The sequence below is a fragment of the Gymnogyps californianus genome, unplaced genomic scaffold, assembly GCF_018139145.2.
Source record: "Gymnogyps californianus isolate 813 unplaced genomic scaffold, ASM1813914v2 HiC_scaffold_110, whole genome shotgun sequence".
NCBI classification, from domain to species: domain Eukaryota; kingdom Metazoa; phylum Chordata; class Aves; order Accipitriformes; family Cathartidae; genus Gymnogyps; species Gymnogyps californianus.
In genome coordinates, this window is record NW_026113991.1 from 84,827 (window position 1) to 104,780 (window position 19,954).

Below are 19,954 nucleotides of genomic sequence, written 5' to 3' on the forward strand. Positions count from 1 at the left end.
AGGCATTAAAACATTTGCATCTCATCCATCTAACATTAGGATAAACAAGAAGATTATAGCTCTGACCACTTGGTGTATACAATGTCTGTTAATTTACTTAATATTCCACACTGTTGGACTAATCTATCCCTTTCTGGAAGTTTGGGGTCATCTTCACCCACTATAACAATGCTCAGGCTCTGATAGTTTATTTTATTTTATTTTATTTTATTTTATTTTTATTTTTTAAACAAGGTGAACTAAAGTCAGATTGTGCTAGAAAACAAGAAACTGATGGATAAAAAAGGTAAAATAAAAGAAGCTGAAAAGTTGAAATGCTCACTTTATATACTAAGAGAATATCCACTCCAAATTTTGAATGAAGGGCTGCTACAGTCTTCCATTTGCCACGATACAAAAAATATGCTTGCCAAATCTTTTGTCTGTTAAGTAGGAAAGTAGCACAGCAAATATACCCCTGTAAATTTAGGCTAAATCTATGAGCAACCTATATGTCAGTGTGTTCCATCCCTTACAAGATCAGGTCCTAAAAGAATAATTCTACCTTATTTCTTCACCACCAATAAAATAAAAAATATACTGATCTGAAAAAAATACAAGTTCTATTTCAGGGCATGCAATATCTGTATAGTAATAATCCCCATGTAGGTTTAATGTATTTAGACCTAAGTGTAAACCTCCTACTCCCTGCTTTCTGCAAATCTCTTACATACATAAACAAAAAATCCTGATGAGATTTAGCAATCATTCTCTCAGTTCCTGCCTCCGACATTTTGTTGTTGTTGTTGTTGTTGTTGTCAAATGGATATCAGCTAAGTCTGATCACCTATCCAGTTTATGTTTACCTAAGCAGTTAAGTCATCTTTCAGAGCATTTTTATTCGGCCCAATTCTACCTCAGTTCTGGTTTAGGGCTAGTTTTTTGGGGGGTTTTTTTGTGCTGCAGTTTGCCACAAAGAACCTGTGTTACTTCTAAGATTAGCGATTTTGCAGAGCTCCACAGGTTGTTTGGAATGGATTAGGATCTGTTTCATTGTACTTCTCAAATTCCCCTCAAAAGAAAAACTTGCTCTCCTCTCATACTTGAAAAATTCACGCTCTTAATTAAATCCACAAGAAACTGTGCCTGTAGTTCTAAACAGAAGAGCCTTCGGACTTTGCTTTACAAAATTTTAATATGAAGTTCTGTGTTCATACTTATGGTTCCCTAGCTCCCAAACAGGGCTTTTTTCCTCACCCATTTATAAATTGCTGTAAACCTCATATAAAGATAGCAGGAGAAGGCCCAGAGAGCATCAGTTGCAGTGTAATTGCAGCATGTTTGTAGCTCCATGTGTCCTTTCCAGGCAAATCGTTGTGCATATGAAAAATCTGGAAACCTATATCTGGAAGGTTAAAGGTAAAACCCAGCTAATATTGGACAATACTAGCTGCTTCAAACTGACTTAATTCCAGAATTAGCAAACTTTGCTAAAGAGGGCCATTTTTGTTTCCTTTCATGCTGGGAGTCAGATTTTCCTGGAACAGATTTTAATACCAGCAATGAAAATACTACTATGTCTAGCATGTGACAAGGAGTTAATAAAACATAGGGAAAACAGGACCATGACGTAAGCATGCTTGACGCACCATACATAGTAATAAAATGACAGATACACTGAAATGTCTAAATATTAAAAGCATACTTATTTTTATTAAAAAAAAAACCTCAAGACACACAAATGCTTTACCTGACAATAAAATCAAACTCCGATCCTGCGAGCATTAACACTCCAAACAGAGTGGACACAGCTCCATCCAACACTGGTGCAAACATATGTTCCAATGCAAGGACGGCCCTACGGTTCTTGTCTCCTACGGCAGTTAAAAATGCCTGTAAAACAATGAAATCCATTTCATTAGAGAGAGACGTACAGCCTTTCAAACAACCTCTCTCTTAGTATGCAGTTTTTCACCAGTGAATTACTTCAATTTACAGTCCATTAAAGTACCTCTATAGCTGGCTAGACTTCAAGACAAGGTCTGATCCTGCAGTCATACCATATAGCCGCTGCTGAAGTCACATGACCAGAGTAAGCATTGATTACAGAGTCAGAGTCATAGTAATAATTTTGGAAACAATGCATGCCTGTGCCAGTAGGCTTTTCATTTGTTTCTCGGTTTGCTTGTTTCCACACGCAAAGAATCCTTTTTATAGTAAAAGCACTTCGGGTGTAAAAATTATAGGGCTATTCTTTGTCACTCTCACGAGGGCATAGCTTCCATGACTGTCATGGGAAGTTTGCTGTAAAACTAGCCAATACTGATTCAGGTTTTCCTGAATACGCTTGGAACAGACCAAGGACTTGCAACTTTTGCTCACGCACACAGTCACATCCACGGTAGCATTTACTAGTGGATCAGGTCTTTCTGTCACTTTACACAGAAGTGTCCACTGATACAGTGCATTTCTCCTCACAGGTCTGAGGATCCACACTATCAGATATTATACACAGTAAGCACTCAACTGATGGAAAGTTGCCAGTGTATTCAACAGGGCCAGTATAAAGTAACACTACTAAGTTGTGTGCTGCTTTTTTTACATTCCTATTTCACTCAAGATGAATGTTTTTGCAACTTTTTCTACTTCAAACCTAGCAGCACTATACTACACCCAACTATATAGCATACTAGCTAGCAGCACTATATATGCCCAACTCTGTACCTCATCTACAACATGTAGATGCCGGGTGGTGCCGGCTGTCCCCGCGGCCAGTTCAAACCTTGGGAAGCCGCATATAACCAGCCCCTAGGGAGCTCCAGCGACCAGGAGCACCGCAAACAGGGCGTGCAAACAGGGAGCGTCATCTGAGAGGAGCAGTGCGGAAGTTTGCGTGGAAGGGCACGTGAGAAGGGCGGCGCACTCTACCAGTTGTCAGGCTGCTGCCTGCTCTGCTCACCCACAGGCTTTGGCTGCGGCCCCGACGGTCACTCCAGCTAGCTGTTGGCTGTGCAAACCTACCCAGCAGCTTGAGGTCTCCAGGGAATTAGAAGGGCTTATTAGGCAGTGCTTGGGATCATCGGAAGCATGGTGGCAGAGACCCGGCGAGGGCTGCGCTCTGCAGCAGCCGGGAACCATCTACCTAGCCAGGCTAGCCTGGGACGAGTGGAGGCAGCCACCCAGACAGAGCTTCTATCAGGGAAGCTGCTGTCCAGGTGGAGGGCTGTGAAGTCTGTACCCACGCTTCTGGGTGGAGGAGGGTGCAAGCTCCACCTGTGCAAGGTGTGCTCTGGTGGAGTCACTCAGGCAGCGGGTGGAGGAGCTGCAGGAGGAAGTCAGCAGGTTACGCTGTATTAGGGAGGGTGAACAAGAAATAGATAGAGTATTATTCGAGACTTTGCAAGAAGAAATACTAGGGCCCTGTGGCACTGACCTCCAAGGACTACCAGACAAAGAGTGTCAACAGCGAACAGACAGCACCTTGGAGAAGGAGGCGCCATGGTCTCTGGTGACTCGTGGCAACAGGATATCACTTCCCCCCCATTTCCTTGTATGTACCAACCAGCAACAGATACAAAGTCTTGGCAGTGGGTGAAGCCAATGAACAAGACTCACAGGGAGAAACCACACCAGTTGCACACACTAAAAACTGCAAAAGGAAGCGGCAAGTGCTAGTAGTAGGCGACTCTCTGCTGAGAGGCACCGAGGCACACCCATCAGCCAGCCTGATATACAGTCAAGGGAAGTTTGCTGCTTGCCAGGAGCCAAGATCCAGGTTGTCACAGAGAGACTGCCACAACTGGTTAAAAGCACAGACTACTATCCCCTATTTCTTTTCCATGTGGGCACCAATGACACTGTAAAGCATAACCTGGACAAGATCAAGCAGGACTTCAGAGCCCTGGGGGCACAAGTGAAGGGGACAGGGGCCCAAGTGATCTTCTCCTCTATCTTGCGAGTCAGGGATAGGGGTGCAAGCAGAAGTCGACGCATCATGCAGATCAACACCTGGCTTCGTGGCCGGTGTCATTGCCAGGGCTTTGGTTTCTATGATCACGGGACGTTCTTCGATGAATACAGCCTATTGGGGAGAGATGGGATCCACCTATCTAGAAGAGGAAGGAGAATCTTCGCTGGCAGATTGGCTGACTTTTAGTGAATCGCGCTTTAAACTAAGGAACTTGGGGGGCGGGGTCCAAAGCCGTGACACTTGTGTACTCACAAGCAACAGGGTGGATGAGCGCACCTACCGGAGTAGTGAGGAATGCCCCCCAACCCTCCAAAAAGGTTCCGCCAAAAAGGTGAGACAGTCGACAGTCCAACTGAAGTGTCGCTATACCAATGCACGCAGCATGGGTAACAAACAGGAGGAGCTGGAAGCCACTGTGCAGCTGGAAAGCTATGATCTGATTGCTGTCACTGAAACTTGGTGGGATGAATCACATGATTGGAGCGCTGCAATCGATGGCTATAAACTGTTCAGGAGGGCCAGGCAAGGAAGGAGGGGTGGGGGAGGGTGGGTTGCCCTCTATGTAAAAAAAATGGATTGATTGCACAAAGCTGTCTTTGAAAAACAGCAGTACACAGGTTGAGAGCTTATGGGTGAAAATTAGAGACCAAGCCAACAAAGGAAACCTCGTGGCTGGTGTTTACTACAGGCCGCCTTATCAAGGGGAGGATGTTGATGAAGCGTTCTTGCTTCAACTACAGGAAGCATCACGCTCGCAGGCTCTGATCCTGCTGGGGGACTTCAACCACCCTGACATCCGCTGGAAAAGTGGCACAGCAAGCTGCAAGCAATCTAGGAGACTCTTGGAGTGCATTGAGGATAACTTCCTAATCCAGGTGATAGAAAGCCCAACCAGAGGAGATGCGTTACTGGGCCTGTTGCTCACCAACGCAGAGGAACTTATTGGAGAGGTCAAGATTGGTAGGTAGCCTGGGCTGCAGTGATCATGCCCTGGTGGAATTCATGATCTTGAGGGATATAGGCCAGGTGAAAAGTATAGTCAAGACTCTAAACCTTAGGAAAGCGAACTTTCAGTTGTTTCCCTGTGCTCTGATCACTGAATCAGGCTATCTTCTAAAACATCACACAGCAATGACAGTGAAAGTGTAAAATTGCCAGTTACTTCAAGAATTGTCCTTTTTCGAATAAAATTCATCAAAAGAATTTGAAGTCCATAGTGAGGACTAAATCCCTCTGAGAGATGGACTGAGTGGGAGAGATGGGAAAGCTCCACCTTGCCTAGTGCGGTGTTGCGTTGTGGGGTGTCCCTGCGCTTTGGGGATGCGGCGCTGTATTCGGAGATCTGCCCAGCAAGCTCCCAGATTGGAGGAGTCCCTGGGCCAAGCGCTCTGTTTTGCCAGGGGCAGTTGCAGTGGCTATCGCAGATTCATATAGGTCAAAGCTGACTTAACAGGGCATTTAAGATGTTCCTGTGAAATAATATTCTGTTGGTTCATCCAAGAATTTGTGCGTTTTGAAACTTAAATCATTATCTCTCCTTAGGCTAGCAATAGAAAGTTACAGGATGTAGTGCTGTTCAGAACAGATGGGATATTTTAGATGTTTGGGGAAGACTAAAGCTGTTTATTTTCTTGAAAAAAATCCATTAATTTTATGGGGAATGCTTTGAAGGGGAGGAATAAATTGAGTTTTTTACTCCTAAAGCTTTTTGGGGCTTGTGGTTGAAAACCAATTTAATTATTTTAACTCCTTTTTTTTTCCTCATTTGGGGGAAAAAACCAGAAGCGTTAAATCCTTACTTAGCTCTTGGTCCCTATTTTCTTGCTCTGCTTTTCACAGCTTTTCAGTGGCAGACACTAGTTTGACCAAAGCAAGCCATTTTATTTTGGTTGGGGAAATATTTTACACACACACACATGCACATACACACACACACACATATATGTGCAGAATTTTGATGGAAATTTTTTGATGATTCCTGATAAAATCACCTTCTGATTTATAAAACTTCTCTCCAAACATCTCAAAGTGCAAATAAACCTGAATGCATTTATACTCAAAGTCTAGGAATATAGTAAGTAATAGTATCCTCAGAATAAGGAAACGTTTGGGCTCAGATTTTCCAAGCTGAACAGCAGGCTAATATGAGAATCTTAATTGTGTCCAGTATCAGATACAGCTTTTTTCTCTTTGAAGTGTCCATTGGTTTTGACTGAATTTGTGGCATTCAGAAATCAAGGCATCCACATTTTTTTAATTGGCATCAGGATTTCTTTACCAAGAAGTCCATGACAGATGGAAAAACAGTCCACATTGCCTGACTGCTAACTGTAGCCACAAGAATCATGAAATGAGTGTTGGATTAGCTTGATTTGTTTCTTTTTCTTGAACTTTAATTAATGTTTGTATTTTTTTCAGTCGTTCAAGGGACTGGTGGATGGGACCCCCTGGGAAACTGCCCTCAGGGATAAAAGAGCTGAACAGAGCTGGCAGCTATTTAATGACATTTTTCTTAGAGCACAAGAATTATCAATTCCCATGTGCAAGAAATCAGGCAAGGAAGGCAGGAGACCAGCATGGCTGAGTAAGGACCTCCTGGTCAAAATGAAACAGAAGAGGGAAATGCATAGGCAGGGGAAGCAGGGGCACGCATCCTGGGAAGAATATAGGGATACTGTCCATATGTGTAGGGATGGGATCAAGAAAGCTAAGGCACAGCTGGAGCTAAATTTGGCAAGGGATGTGAAGAATAATAAGAAGGGCTTCTACAGGTACGTTAGTCAGAAAAGGAAGGCAAAATAAATTGTATCAATCCCCCTTGATAAATAGGACAGGGGATCTAGTGACAACCTACATGGAGAAGGCTGAGGTACTCAACAGCTTTTTTGCTTCAGTTTTCAATGGTAATCTCTCTTCCCACATCTCTTGAGTCCCTGAATCTCAAGGCAGGGACTGAGGGAATGAAGTCCCACCCATCGTAGGAGAAGATCAGGTTCGAGACCACCTGAGGAACCTGAACATACACAAGTCCATGGGACTCAATGAGATGCATCCCAGGGTCCTGAGGGAATTGGCAGATGTAGTCACTAAGACACTATCCATCATATTTGAAAAGTCATGGCAGTAAAACCCCAGTGACTGGAAAAAGGGAAACATCATGTCCATTTTTAAAAAGGAGGAACCTGGGAACTACTGACCACTCAGACTCACCTCTGTGCCCAGTAAGATCATGGAGCAGGTCCTCCTGGAAGCTATGTCAAGGCATATGGATGACAGGGAGGTGATTCGAGACAGCCAACATGGCTTCACCAAGGGCAAATCGTGCCTGACTAATCTGGTGGCCTTCTATGATGGAGTGACTGCCTTGGTGGATAAGGGAAGAGCAACTGATGTCATCTATCTTGACTTCTGTAAGGCCTTTGACATGGTCCCCCCACAACATCCTTGTCGCTAACTTGGAGACATATGGGTTTGATGGATGGACTGTTCAATCAATAAGGAATTGGCTGGATGGCCATGTCCAAAGAGTTACAGTCAATGGCTCAATGTTCAAATGGAGATCAGTAACAAGCGGTGTCCCTCAAGGGTCTGTATTGGGACCAGTACTGTTCAATATCTTTATTACTGACATAGACAGTGGGATTGAGTGCACCCTCAGCAAGTTTGCAGATGACACCAAGCTGAGTGGTGCAGCTGATGATACACTTGAGGGAAGGGATGGCATCCAGAGGGACCTTGAGAGGCTTGAGAAGTGGGCCCATGGGAACCTCATGAAGTTCCACAAGGCCAAGTGCAAGGTCCTGCACCTGGGTCGGAGCAATCCCCAGTATCAATACAGACTGGGGTATGAATGGATTGAGAGCAGCCCTGCAGAGAAAGACTTGGGGATATTGGTAGATGAAAAATTAGATATGCACTGGCAACGTGCGCTTGCAGCCCCGAAAGCCAACCATATCCTGGGCTGCATCAAAAGAAGTGTGGCCAGCAGGTTGAGGGAGGTGATTCTGCCCCTCTACTCCACTCTTGTGAGACCCCACCTGGAGTACTGCATCCAGTTCTGGAGCCCTCAGCACAGGAAAGACATGGACCTGTTAGAGCGGGTCCAGAGGAGGACCACGAAAATGATCAGAGAGCTGGAACACCTCTCCTATGAGGAAAGGCTGAGAGAGTTGGGGTTGTTCAGCCTGGAGAAGAGAAGGCTCCAGGGAGACCTTATTGTGGCCTTTCAATATATAAAGAGGGCTTACAAGAAAGATGGAGAGAGACTTTTTACCAAGGCCTGTAGTGACAGGACAAGGGGCAATGGTTTTAAACTGAAAGAGGGTAGATTTGGATTGGATATAAGGAAGAAACTTTTTACGATGAGGATGGTGAGACACTGGAACAGGTTTCCCAGAGAAGTTGTGGATGCCCCATCATTGGAAGTGTTCAAGGTCAGGTTGGACAGGGCTTTGAGCAACCTGATCTAGTGGAAGATGTCCCTGCTCATGGCAGGGGGGTTGGACTAGATGATCTTTAAAGGTCCCTTCCAACCAAAACCATCCTATGATTCTATGTTCCCAATATTTGGCCATCTCCAGTGTGCTAGGATCCCCTTTAGTTCTCAGCTCCTTTTCACTGTCACCAGATCCTCTCAATAGTCTACCAGTCCTCCTGTTGAGTCTAAAAGGTCTATTAAATCTGCATCCAATTTCTCTCCATCTCTCGCCCCATTTTCCAGTCCCCTCCTTTAATGTCTTTTTTGATTGCTATGGTACTAATATACTAGAGATTATAGTAGGCTACAAACATCTTTTTCCTGAGATGATATTATATTGGCCAGACTCACCCATTCTTACTTTTTAATACAGTAAGATTCAAATCCATGAAGACAATGATATTCTTAAAATAACGTTCTTCTGAAAAATGGATTAGAATAGTCTTATAGGAAAATGATTTATGCTGAGTGTGTGAAGAGACCTTTCCGTATGTAATGTTGAGAGTTCTGAGATACAACACTACTAAGAACAGGTAAATGGAAAATGTTTTAAAACATGGGTAGCTTTTCATTTGTAGTATATAAACATTTAAATTCTGAAATTCCCCAATTTCTAAGAAAATATCTAAGAACTCCAACTTAGTATCAAAATTGCTTAATTGGCAGAAAGTAGAAATCAGGCCTTTGTCTAAGCTTATCCTTAACATTGCATAGATCAGCACTGCCACTGTCAAATGCGAATACAGAAAAATAGCCCTTTACTCCAGTCTTGGTCACCAAATAAAGCAGGATGAGTTTTGCATAACGAGCATCCACAACTGCTCCCTTGCAAGAGAACTGTCATTTCTCTACTCTTCTGTACATCAGGTTGACTAAGCTGGATGATTAGGTGCACTCTAGATTTGGACACCTAACTTTGAAAATGTTGAAAATGTTTATATAAAACATTCAAACATTTTTTCCTCTCTGCTTCTCTTTATTACATTGGAAAACTCTTTCCCTACAGATTGCACGTTTGAGCCCATTATTAATAGCTGATGGGTTTTGAAAAGAAGGTGGAGATTTTTCACATGAAGAATTCAAATAATTCAAATTTTGGTGGTCCAGAGAGATTAAATGACATTATATGATTTTTAATAACTCCCTTCAATGGTTTCTTTACCACAAGATACAGAATCTACATACAAGAGGGCATAAACAGCTACATAGCACTGAGAGTCAACAACAGCGAGGCTGCAGATAATGAGTGGGAGCGTGGCCTAAAATAATGAATATTAAGAGCTCTGCTTTGTCTATGTATTTGTATGGCTCACACAACCAGATACCACATTTACCCATGATCTTAATCAGAGTCTTCAAAAAGCATTATTAAATACTAAAATACTGTTATGTATTCCCTCTTATCTTCTAGGAGACTGACTTAATAGTTAGGAACTATTTCATCAGATCAGATGTACTCTACCATGACAATCCAAATGGCACACAAAACTTTGTGTGAGGTTCATGACTGATACTCTTCTAAGAATCATGTCACTGACTTAGGAGTCTAAGTAAGGATTTGGAATCATAACAGTCACCATTTTATTTTAAAATACTTTGAAAATGCTTTCTAGTTTTACATACCAAAGCAATATGAACAGTGAATTCCACACCAATGCCAACAGAAGCAACCAGGATAACCACAGGCACTGCACTCAGCTTTATTCCAATTAGACCCATCATGCCAAACAGCTCCACAGTCATCAGAGCCAGCACCACCACCTAGATGATTTCAAACAGCCGTTAGTAACTTCTCATACTCTAGACAAACGAAGAGGAAGGATATTTCAAAACAACATGGGGACTATAAAATATATCCCTCAGATCAGTCCTTCTCTTATCCCCAAAGACAAGCCATTTTTCCTTGTTTCATTGTGCTCAATGGCAATGACCCTCTAAAGAGTCAGTTTAAATTATTATCCCAAGAACCAGTTAACAGATCAAGCATCACTTTTCTATTGGTAACAATTTATCAATGTGATTTGAAAAATAATTTTTTTCTTCCTTCTCATGGATACCCACTGGAAGATAAATTTTCTCTTTTTCACCTGTTTCTCTGACAATCCTTCTAGAAAAACTAACTTTCAAATAACTGCATTGGAATTCTTTTTGTAGTACTCCAAATGTAAGTGAGGATGACTCCAGAGTAGGTTTAAAGCCCAAAAGAAAGTGATTGTCATAATTAGCTGATGAGTCTCAGGTTACAGAGGGCCTTCGAGCTTTAAAGATACTTGGAGGGATTGACATGGACAACGCAAATAGTTAAATCTAAGGGAGAGCTTTTATTTTTCTTTCATCTACCTTGTAAAAAATAATAAGGGAGGGGAGGAAATCCATGGAATTGACTTCAAAGTTTCTAAAGCCAAGCAGGAAAAAAAGAGACAAACTTATAAAAGCAATGGTGGACTCTGAAAATAAACCACCTTTCCAAGGGAAAAAAGTATGCACTATAATAAATGATTTTATAAGCTAATGAATCAAGAAAAATAACATAAATTGCTTAAGTGCTATGAAAAATATTCTAGACTAAACATTTACCTTTTAACATACTTGCCATATAAATGTATATTACAAAAACTAGTAACTGTTTTACACTTTTCTAAACCATACAACATTTATAAAACCATACACATTTTATAAACCATACAACAGTTTATGGAATTTAAAAATAGGAACATCATCATCCAATTTAACTTGAATGTTTAATATGAGGCTTATGGTGCCTTGCAGAAAGCATGGAGGAGTATTCTCTTCAATTTATAATTTTATAACTCTTTCTCCTCAATAGCCCAGTTACACTCTTTTCTCAGTGTGTACTGTACAACCTAACCATTTCAGTCTTTCCAGAAAGACTGCATTCAGAAATCAGTGGGCAAATTTACATGCAAGTTAGTCACAAGCAACTGCCTTGAAAAATAACAGTCTGATAAAAAGGAGGAAGGAAAAACTAAATAGAAATAACTTTAATATTTAATAACATTCCTAATTTTCCTCTGTGTCTTTATTTCTCATGTTAATGTGCATCTGAACAAGGGCAAAAGTTCACGTATCCTTATAAGAAACCTTTAAAGCTGCAAAAAGGTGGCCAAAGGATTAAGGTTATTAAGGTTTGTACCTTTAGCATGAACTCTACCCCCTCAAGTTGAATAAATATATAATGAATGATGCAATATACATACTCCATTAGAGGCCCAGACATAAACAAAACCTTCCTGACTACAGCAAGAGCTATGCTGAAAGGAATTTGACTTCAATGAAGACCCTTATAATAAACTTACAATGATGCCAGACGTCCAAGGGTTCAGGAGGAAGAGGGCACACACCAGAAACGTGCAAGCCAAAACCACACTAATGGATAAGAGGAGCCAGTGACGAAGCTCAATATACTGCTCCCAAAATAGAAATGGGTAACCATTTGGGTAGCTGGTAATCCCCAGGCCAGCATAGTTATTACAGATAGCTCTCACTTTCTTGATAGCTTCCACAAAGTCAGAAGTTTCACGCAATCCATTGAGGTAGAAAGGAAACTGAGCATATTCTATGGGCTCAGCTGCTGGAACTAGGAAAAGGATAGCAATGTTTTAATGTGTTTGGGAAGAAGGAGATACACAGAGAGCATGATTAACAAGACAATTGTTCTCTATAGCAAAATGCTTAAAGGCGTTGAATTTAAATTTTGCATCTTTGGAACAACTGACACTTTAAAAACTCTAAATACAAGAGATTACTATATTTGGGATGAACACAGCCTGTATCAAGTCCCCAAACAATTCTATATAATTTAACAACTACAGATATATTTCAATATATGTATTTAATCTTCACCAGCCTTTTACTGAATACCTGCCCTAGGGTTCGGATACACTGAAGCACAGCTAGCTTGTTACCCAAGCACATTTTCAAGAGCGCCAGTCCTCCCTCACATGTCCTCTCCCATTCCCCACTGGTGTCCAACTAGCAATCCTCCCAATAAATTCAAAGCTGAAGCAAAGCAAGGCTAACCAGCATTACCGCTCAGGATGCAAAACAGTGAACAGCACAGAGTGGGAGGGACAGAAGGAGAACACCCACTCACACAGACTGCTCCCCTAAATAGCTCTTGTACCATATCGGTGTTGGTAGCTTATACATATGAGCTAACTTGATAAAATTTCCTTACATATTAAAAACTGAGGATAAACATGATGTAATCTCAGTGATGAAATTCAGGAATTTCATGCAATCTCCAGGTTTCTCTCACATACGGAACTATCAGGTGACATTAAAAAGCAATGCTTATTATAAGTTTTAGAGCTTTGCTAGAAACTGTTATAAAACTCATTTTTCAACATGATAAAACCCTTCAGTGGTGCCACATTACACTAGATTCCACAACTGCATTTGTCTCCTGAGGCTACAGAGTAACACAATATATTGTTCTGTTTATGCTTCTGAGCCCTATACAGCATCACCCAACTATAGAGTTACTAGGTCTTGAAGGAAGGAGTGAGAGCACCTATATAAACTGTAAGACATTAAGATGAAATGTTACTTACTTCTCAGCCTTGTTTCTGGCATATAGTCTGCTTTGTCATGGACCCATTCTGGGCGGTGAGGCCGGATGTTGGCTTGTGAGGCAGCATAGGCCACAGGGTCATTGCTAACCCAGGCTGTCAGATAGACGTAGAAAGCATTTGGGTTAATGATTCCATCTGCATCCACCAAACGCTGTTTAGTCAACTGCAAAATGGAAAGATTAGAAGCCATTCAGAATGAGTTTTGCTTTCAGGGCTCTTGCTGCAAAGCTTATGACAAAAAGCCTAGAGATGCGACACACACATATAGGAGGGGGGAAAGAAAAAGACAAACAGCATGAACTTTCACTTGAAGTGACTTACCAGCAAACTATTGTTTGACAATGAAGAAAAAACTAAATAACTATAGTGACAGTGGATAGTGGTTATTTATAAACTAATATTTATATAATATTTATAATAACCACTAAATCAGCAGATGGTTCCAGAATAGACTGAACCAATTATATCTGAATTCCAAAAGACTGTCTGTAGTTGGGGGTGAAAACCAACCAAATTGGAGAAACATATTTTAAAGAAAGGGGAAAAAAACTTGGCAAGAGTCCCTATACATGCCTGTGTGCAGTTAACCTCTGTTGTTAACACTGAAGGAAATGCCACCCAGTAAATGGAGGAGAGCTATAAAAATAAAACAACATCTGTATAAATTTTTCCAACACTTGTCTCCTATGACCTATGTATTTCAGAAAATGCCCAGTGCCAAAAAAACCCAGACAAGTACACTGTGTTATTTGGGTCACTGTTGGCAAATGTATCTGTGGGGTAAACAGCAGTGGCACACTTCTAGGGTTCTGCAGCCAAATACTGCGCAGCTAGAGCTCTGACAGAGGACTCTGGATTAAAAGTATTACTGGGGTTTTTTTTGTTTTGCTTCGTTTATTTAAAATTCTGGCTTGGCTCCAGTTTCAGGTCTTTTTAATGAAATGAAGAACAACAGTGACAGCAGTTAAAAAAAAAAAAACAACCCCCCCCCCCCCAAAAACTAGATTCCAAGGATCTGGATTCAATTAATCCACAGGATATGCAACAACTGTATGTCTTCAAGCTGTCTTTGGAATTGCATAGTACAGCACTCAGCCCTTGTGGGTGCACCACACTTTTCTCCCTCCCAGGCACAGGAAATTGTATCAGCAGCTGTAGTCCAATCACATTTGTTCCGCAGTGTATGTGGTACACACTGCTAAACAAAATCTTACTAAAGGTTTTCTCTTTGGCTCCCTACCTTTGCTAAATTCATAGCTGAAGCATCATTCAAACCTGACAGCATGCTGCATGTTGCCATGTAGCAATGTGTTTTACACACTATAATAACTGAACAATGTAATCCATAAATCTGTCACCTTTAATGCCAGCAAAAAAAGAAAATAAGCAGATCTGCCGAGAAGCTCACTAGAGAGACTATTTTCTGCCTGAAAGCACAAGGTCAATGATGATTCTAGGAGAGGAGAAGCTAGGTTACTGCAGAATTTTTTCTTAAGAGGTTTAAAATCAAATTTTGGCATAAGGAGTCAAACCCAGCGTGTTTCACCTACCTATGTGATAATAAAAAGCAGCAAATGCAGTCATATGCTGTGATAACCTTATGAAAGAAGCTCAGATGTATTTTATTTAGGCAGCTCAACCAACTGTCATTCTCAGTTCTACTACAGTATATCTATATTTAGTAATGACAGTACAATAATATTGTACAGCATATAGTTATTTCAGTCCCCTTCCATTCACTATTATTCATAAACATCTTTCTTTAAAATGTGTGTTTTGAATAAATTGGTAGGAACTAACCAAATAATTGCAAATGCTAGATTCAAAGCCATAGCAGAAGACTGAGCAAAGGTCATCCCTATAAACAAATCTGATTCAAATCACGAACTATGCCACTTAGGGCAACAAGGCTAACATTGGCTGTATGTCTGGCATAGGACCAGGCTCCATCTACCTATGGATGCAGAGTAGCATCTTCCACACTAATTGCAGTGGAAACTGCGTATGTGTGTGTATGAGACAGGAACAGCATTTAACACATGCCAGCCAATAATCACCAAGGACAGGCATTCCTGGTGTTGATTTTAAATACTTCTCAACACAGGCCAGACTCTGCAGCTAACATGTAGCTCAAGCAAAGTCAGTGAGGCTATGCAATTAGGTACAACTCAGGAATTTCAATTCATCAAGATGAAAAAAGAGGCTATGGCATGCTCCTTGCATCTCCCCCAACTCCTGACAGATTGTGCGTTCCTGTATAAACCAGTATGGACTCTGATACAGTACCTGGCTGATGTCAATGGGCTTTGCTCGGTTGCCTGTTTGCACCAAGAGTTTGTAAGCCAGAACAGCATCGTCGGATCCATTTCTATAATTGTTGTAAGTGATTTTCCCAGCTTCCCAGTCACTGTCAAATGCATGCTGAAGTCCTAAAGAGTTGAGGAAGGTGTGAGGAAGATAGAATAAGCAGATAAGAAATCGATCTTTGAAACAAATTTCAGTAGGAAGAAAAAATAATAATGATTCTTTTTAATATAAACTGTGACTATAGCTGAAGCAGGAAGAAAATTATCCATCTGCTGCCTCCTAAATTTGGGCTCCCCACCTCACGGTCAGTGTGTGGGAAGGTAAAAGTACCAGCTGCATGTCCAGTACTTCCCCCAAAGAAAGGCAGGAGAAGCAAGAAGGTGCAAGGGAAAAGCCTCAAGACTCTTCCCACACTACTGACCAGCAAAAGTGAGCTAGCAAAAGGGAGATGCAATCTGCACTGGTATAATCACTTTCCCCTCAAGGCAAAAGGGAGAGTGGGGATGGGATTAGGACTCTCAGGTCCACTGGCCTTCTCAGAGCCATTCCTGAGTTCACATAGCCTCATCACTGCCTCAGCGCAAGGCTGGATGTGAGAGTGCAACCTAGCACTCTGTTTGTACACTTATACAGGGAAGAGTCAAAGATGTCTAGAATAAAAAGTGTTTTTCTTCATGAACTACAGTTCCAGAGTCACCCCACTCAAAATCCATAAACATATTTGCATTTATTACTGTGCTGGTTTTGGCTGGGATAGAGTTAATTTTCTTCATAGTAGCTAGTATGGGGCTATGTTTTGGATTTGTGCTGGAAACAGTTTTGATAACACAGGGATGTTTTGGTTATTGCTGAGCAGTGCTTACACAGAGTCAAGGCCTTTTCTGCTTCTCACATCACCCCACCAGCAAGTAGGCTGGGGGTGCACAAGAAGTTGGGAGGGGACACAGCCAGGACAGCTGACCCCAACTGACCAAAGGGATATTCCATACCATATGATGTCATGCTCAGCATATAAAGCTGGGGGGAGAAGAAGGAAGGGGGGGACGTTCGGAGTTTGTCTTCCCAAGTAACCGTTACACATGATGGAGCCCTGCTTTCCTGGAGATGGCTGAACACCTGCCTGCCGATGGGAAGTAGAGAATGAACTCCTTATTTTGCTTTGCTTGCGTGCACAGCTTTTGCTTTCCCTATTAAACTGTCTTTATCTCAACCCACAAGTTTTCTCACTTTTACCCTTCCGATTCTCTCCCCCATCCCATTGTGGGGGGAGTGAGCAAGCGGCTGTGTGGTGCTTAGTTGCTGGCTGGGGTTAAACCACAACAATTACTCTTTCATATACACCCTCCTCAAAACAAAGCTGAAGTCTCACCCTGACATAGATGGTGCCAAAACAGAAGGGGCTGAGTTCAGCCCTGATTTAACCTCATTGGCTACCGTGGAGTTAAAACCAGGGAAAGATTTAGTCCGTTACCCAGAAGAGAAATACACTCTCCATACTCCCCCCTCCCTCACCAAAATCTGGGCCAAGCACATTAAACCACAGAAGGGGACACACCCCACTCATTAACTGTCTGGGGCTACTGCAGAGCACCGAGGCAATAATTTCTATGATACAACCAGAAATTCTACTACAAGGGAAAAAAATCTACCACACTCAAACTTTCAACCTCAAACAGCAACTCAGCTGCTTCTTGAGCACAGTGTGAGTGCTCAATTTGTTCCATCTGTTCAAATTGTGTACCTAATACAAGTCATAGGATCTGCTGCCAGCACATGTAAAGATCACAGCCAACAGCTATTCACTCTCAAATGTTATTTTCCTCTTTGCCACCCTTTAAAGGGGAGGGAATACCTCACAGCACAAATTTGGATCAGATTTAGAACAGGAAGCCACAGCCCAGTACAAGGAGGTTCTGTGAGAAAAGATCACAAACTGCATGTTCAGGGAAGGGAAGGGAAGGGAAGGGAAGGGAAGGGAAGGGAAGGGAAGGGAAGGGAAGGGAAGGGAAGGGGGCGGGGTGGTGGTGGAAATCACCAACCCACCTCACAGCTGCACTGAGGAGCTGTAATGAACACCATCACTACAGATAAGATAGGTTAGCCACAGCTGTAAGGAGATAAGAGTGTTGGAAGAGAAAACACAACCTTACTGACACCACCTCAAGGCCTGAGTATTCATTCCCATTTATAAATTCTTCCCTCCTCCCTTAGAAAACTGCCTCCCAGGTCATCCTACAAAATTGTACCCACTTGTAAAGCCAACAGGTTGAGAACAAAGTGATGAAATAAGCCTGCCAAACCTGCTATGTGCAGCCCTTCAGCACCTGCCCAGAAAGAGGATGATTTAACAGTAGATATTCTGACATCATTGAAGGGACTTCAAAGTCTCCTTTAAGAAAATGCTGTTTGTCGGTGCCCTTGGAGTGAGGAAAATATTATTTAGGAAGTGTGAGGCCACTCTCAATTATCTTTGAATGTTCATGAAGATTGGGAGGAGTGCCTGAGGACTGGAGGAAAGCAAATTTCACTCCTGTCTTCAAGAAAGGCAAGAAGGAGGACCCAGGGAACTACAGGCTAGTCAGCCTCACCTTGATCCCTGGGAAGGTGATGGAACAGCTAATCCTGGGAACCATTCCAGGCATGTGAAGGACAAGAAGGTAATCAGGAGCAGTCAGCATGGATTCACCAAGGGGAAGTCATGCTCGACCAACCTGATAACCTTCTACAATGAAATGACTGGCTTGGTAGATGAGGGGAGATATTGTCTACCTTGACTTGAGAAAGGCTTTCGACACTGTCTCCCATAAGATCGTCATAGAGAAGCTGATGAAGTATGGGCTGGATGAGCAGACAGTAAGGTGGGTTGGAAACCGGCCAAATGGCTGGGCCCAGAGGGTGGTGATCAGTGCCACGAAGTCTAGTTGGAGGCCAGTAACTAGCAGTGTACCCCAGGGGTCAATATACTGGGTCCAGTCCTGTTCAACATCTTCATTAATGATCTGAAGGATGGGGCAGAGTGTACCCTCAGCAAGTTTGCTGATGACACAAAACTGGGAGGAGTGGCTGATAGGCCAGAGGCTTGTGTTGCCATCCAGAGGGACCTCAACAGGCTGGAGAAACGGGCAGGCAGGAGCCTCGTGCAGTTCGACAAAGGGGAAGTGCAAAGTCCTGCCCCTGGGGAGGAACAACCCCAGGCACCAGTATATGCTGGGGGCCACCCAGCTGGAAGGCAGCTTGGCAGAAAAGGACCTGGGGGTCCTGGTGGACACCAAGTTGAACATGAGCCAGCAATGTACCCTTGCAGCAAAGAAGGCTAATGGTATCTTGGGCTGCATTAGGCAAAGTATTGCCAGCAGGTGGAGGGAGGTGATCCTTCCCCTCTACTCAGCACTGGTGAGGCCACACCTGGAATGCCGTGTACAGTTCTGGGCCCCCCAGTACAAGAGAGACATGGAGCTACTTGGAGAGAATCCAGCGCAGGGGCACAAAGATGATTAAGGGACTGGAGCACCTCACATACAAGGAAAGACTGAGAGAGCTGGGACTGTTTAGCCTGGAGAAGAGAAGGCTCAGGGGGCATCTCATCAATGTATTTAAATACCTGAAGGGAGGGTGCAAAGACGACGGAGCCAGGCTCTTTTCAGTGGTGCCCAGTGACAGGACCAGAGGCAATGGGCACAAATGGAATCAGAGGAGGTTCTGTCTGAACATAAAGAAAAACATTTTTACTGTGAGGATGACTGAGCACTGGAACAGGTTGCCCAGAGAGGTTGCGGAGTCTCCATCCTTGGAGATATTTAAAAGCCATCTGGACATAGTCCTGGGCAACTGGCTTGAGGTTGAGCAGGGGGGTTGGACCAGATGACTTCCAGAGGTCCTTTCCAATCTCAACCATACTGTGATTCTGTGAAGTGCAGAAATACAAATCCATCCTTCCTGAATACAGCTCTAACTCCATTTTAGTCTCTTAGAAAGTGGTTATGTGAAAGCATTTGTGCTATCATAATAGTCATGTAAAAGATCACTTTGGGAGTTAAGAGGAGGCTGTTGAAGAAGAATGTAGGAAAAAAGGAGAGACCTTCAAAGGACAGCTTAAGAAGAGCAGACAAGTTGCCATGCTAGACAATATTTGGAGGCAGAACTTTCAGTCTAATATCAAACTCCTGACGCAGGGCTAAGCAGACACACAATACCAAATATATGCATTTGCATGCAACATCACCAATTTGTGGTTGCAAGTTACATTTTACATTACTACAGTGTGTGGAAACTTAGCTCGCTCACTTCTTTTTCCCCTCCAATGTATGCTACAGTTCTTACAAGTTCAATCATCCCTCAAATCCAGCTCTTTTATATCTTTATTTCTCAGCTGGCTTAACCACTTTACACTTTGGGTCATTTTATTACTGGCCTTGTACACTGCTGAAACTGAAAGTCTGCAGAAAGAATACCAAGAAACCACTATCAGTTGTGCTTACTTTCTGAAGGATTTCAAAATTTCAGTAGTAAAAATTCCCTATAACACTTTGAAATTAATAGCAGAGTAACTGATTTAAAAGCAAACAATATTTTTATTATAAACTGTTCATACCAATGATTTTAAAAGCCCTTCAATCTGTTTTAAAG

General features: G+C 42.5%; 1 protein-coding gene across 2 annotated transcripts in view; it reads right to left on the bottom strand.

Annotated features, from left to right (window-relative positions):
• LOC127027961 (protein patched homolog 1-like) overlaps nucleotides 1–19,954 on the bottom strand; it is a 91,371-nt gene that overhangs the window by 12,755 nt on the left and 58,662 nt on the right. For both annotated transcript variants that reach the window (XM_050913805.1, XM_050913804.1), the window contains exons 16-20: nucleotides 15,308–15,450; nucleotides 13,001–13,184; nucleotides 11,744–12,024; nucleotides 10,050–10,187; nucleotides 1,730–1,872 (exon numbers count right to left, since the gene is read on the bottom strand). In XM_050913805.1, the coding sequence (XP_050769762.1) occupies nucleotides 1,730–1,872; nucleotides 10,050–10,187; nucleotides 11,744–12,024; nucleotides 13,001–13,184; nucleotides 15,308–15,450 (889 nt within the window). The remainder of the gene's footprint in view (nucleotides 1–1,729; nucleotides 1,873–10,049; nucleotides 10,188–11,743; nucleotides 12,025–13,000; nucleotides 13,185–15,307; nucleotides 15,451–19,954) is intronic.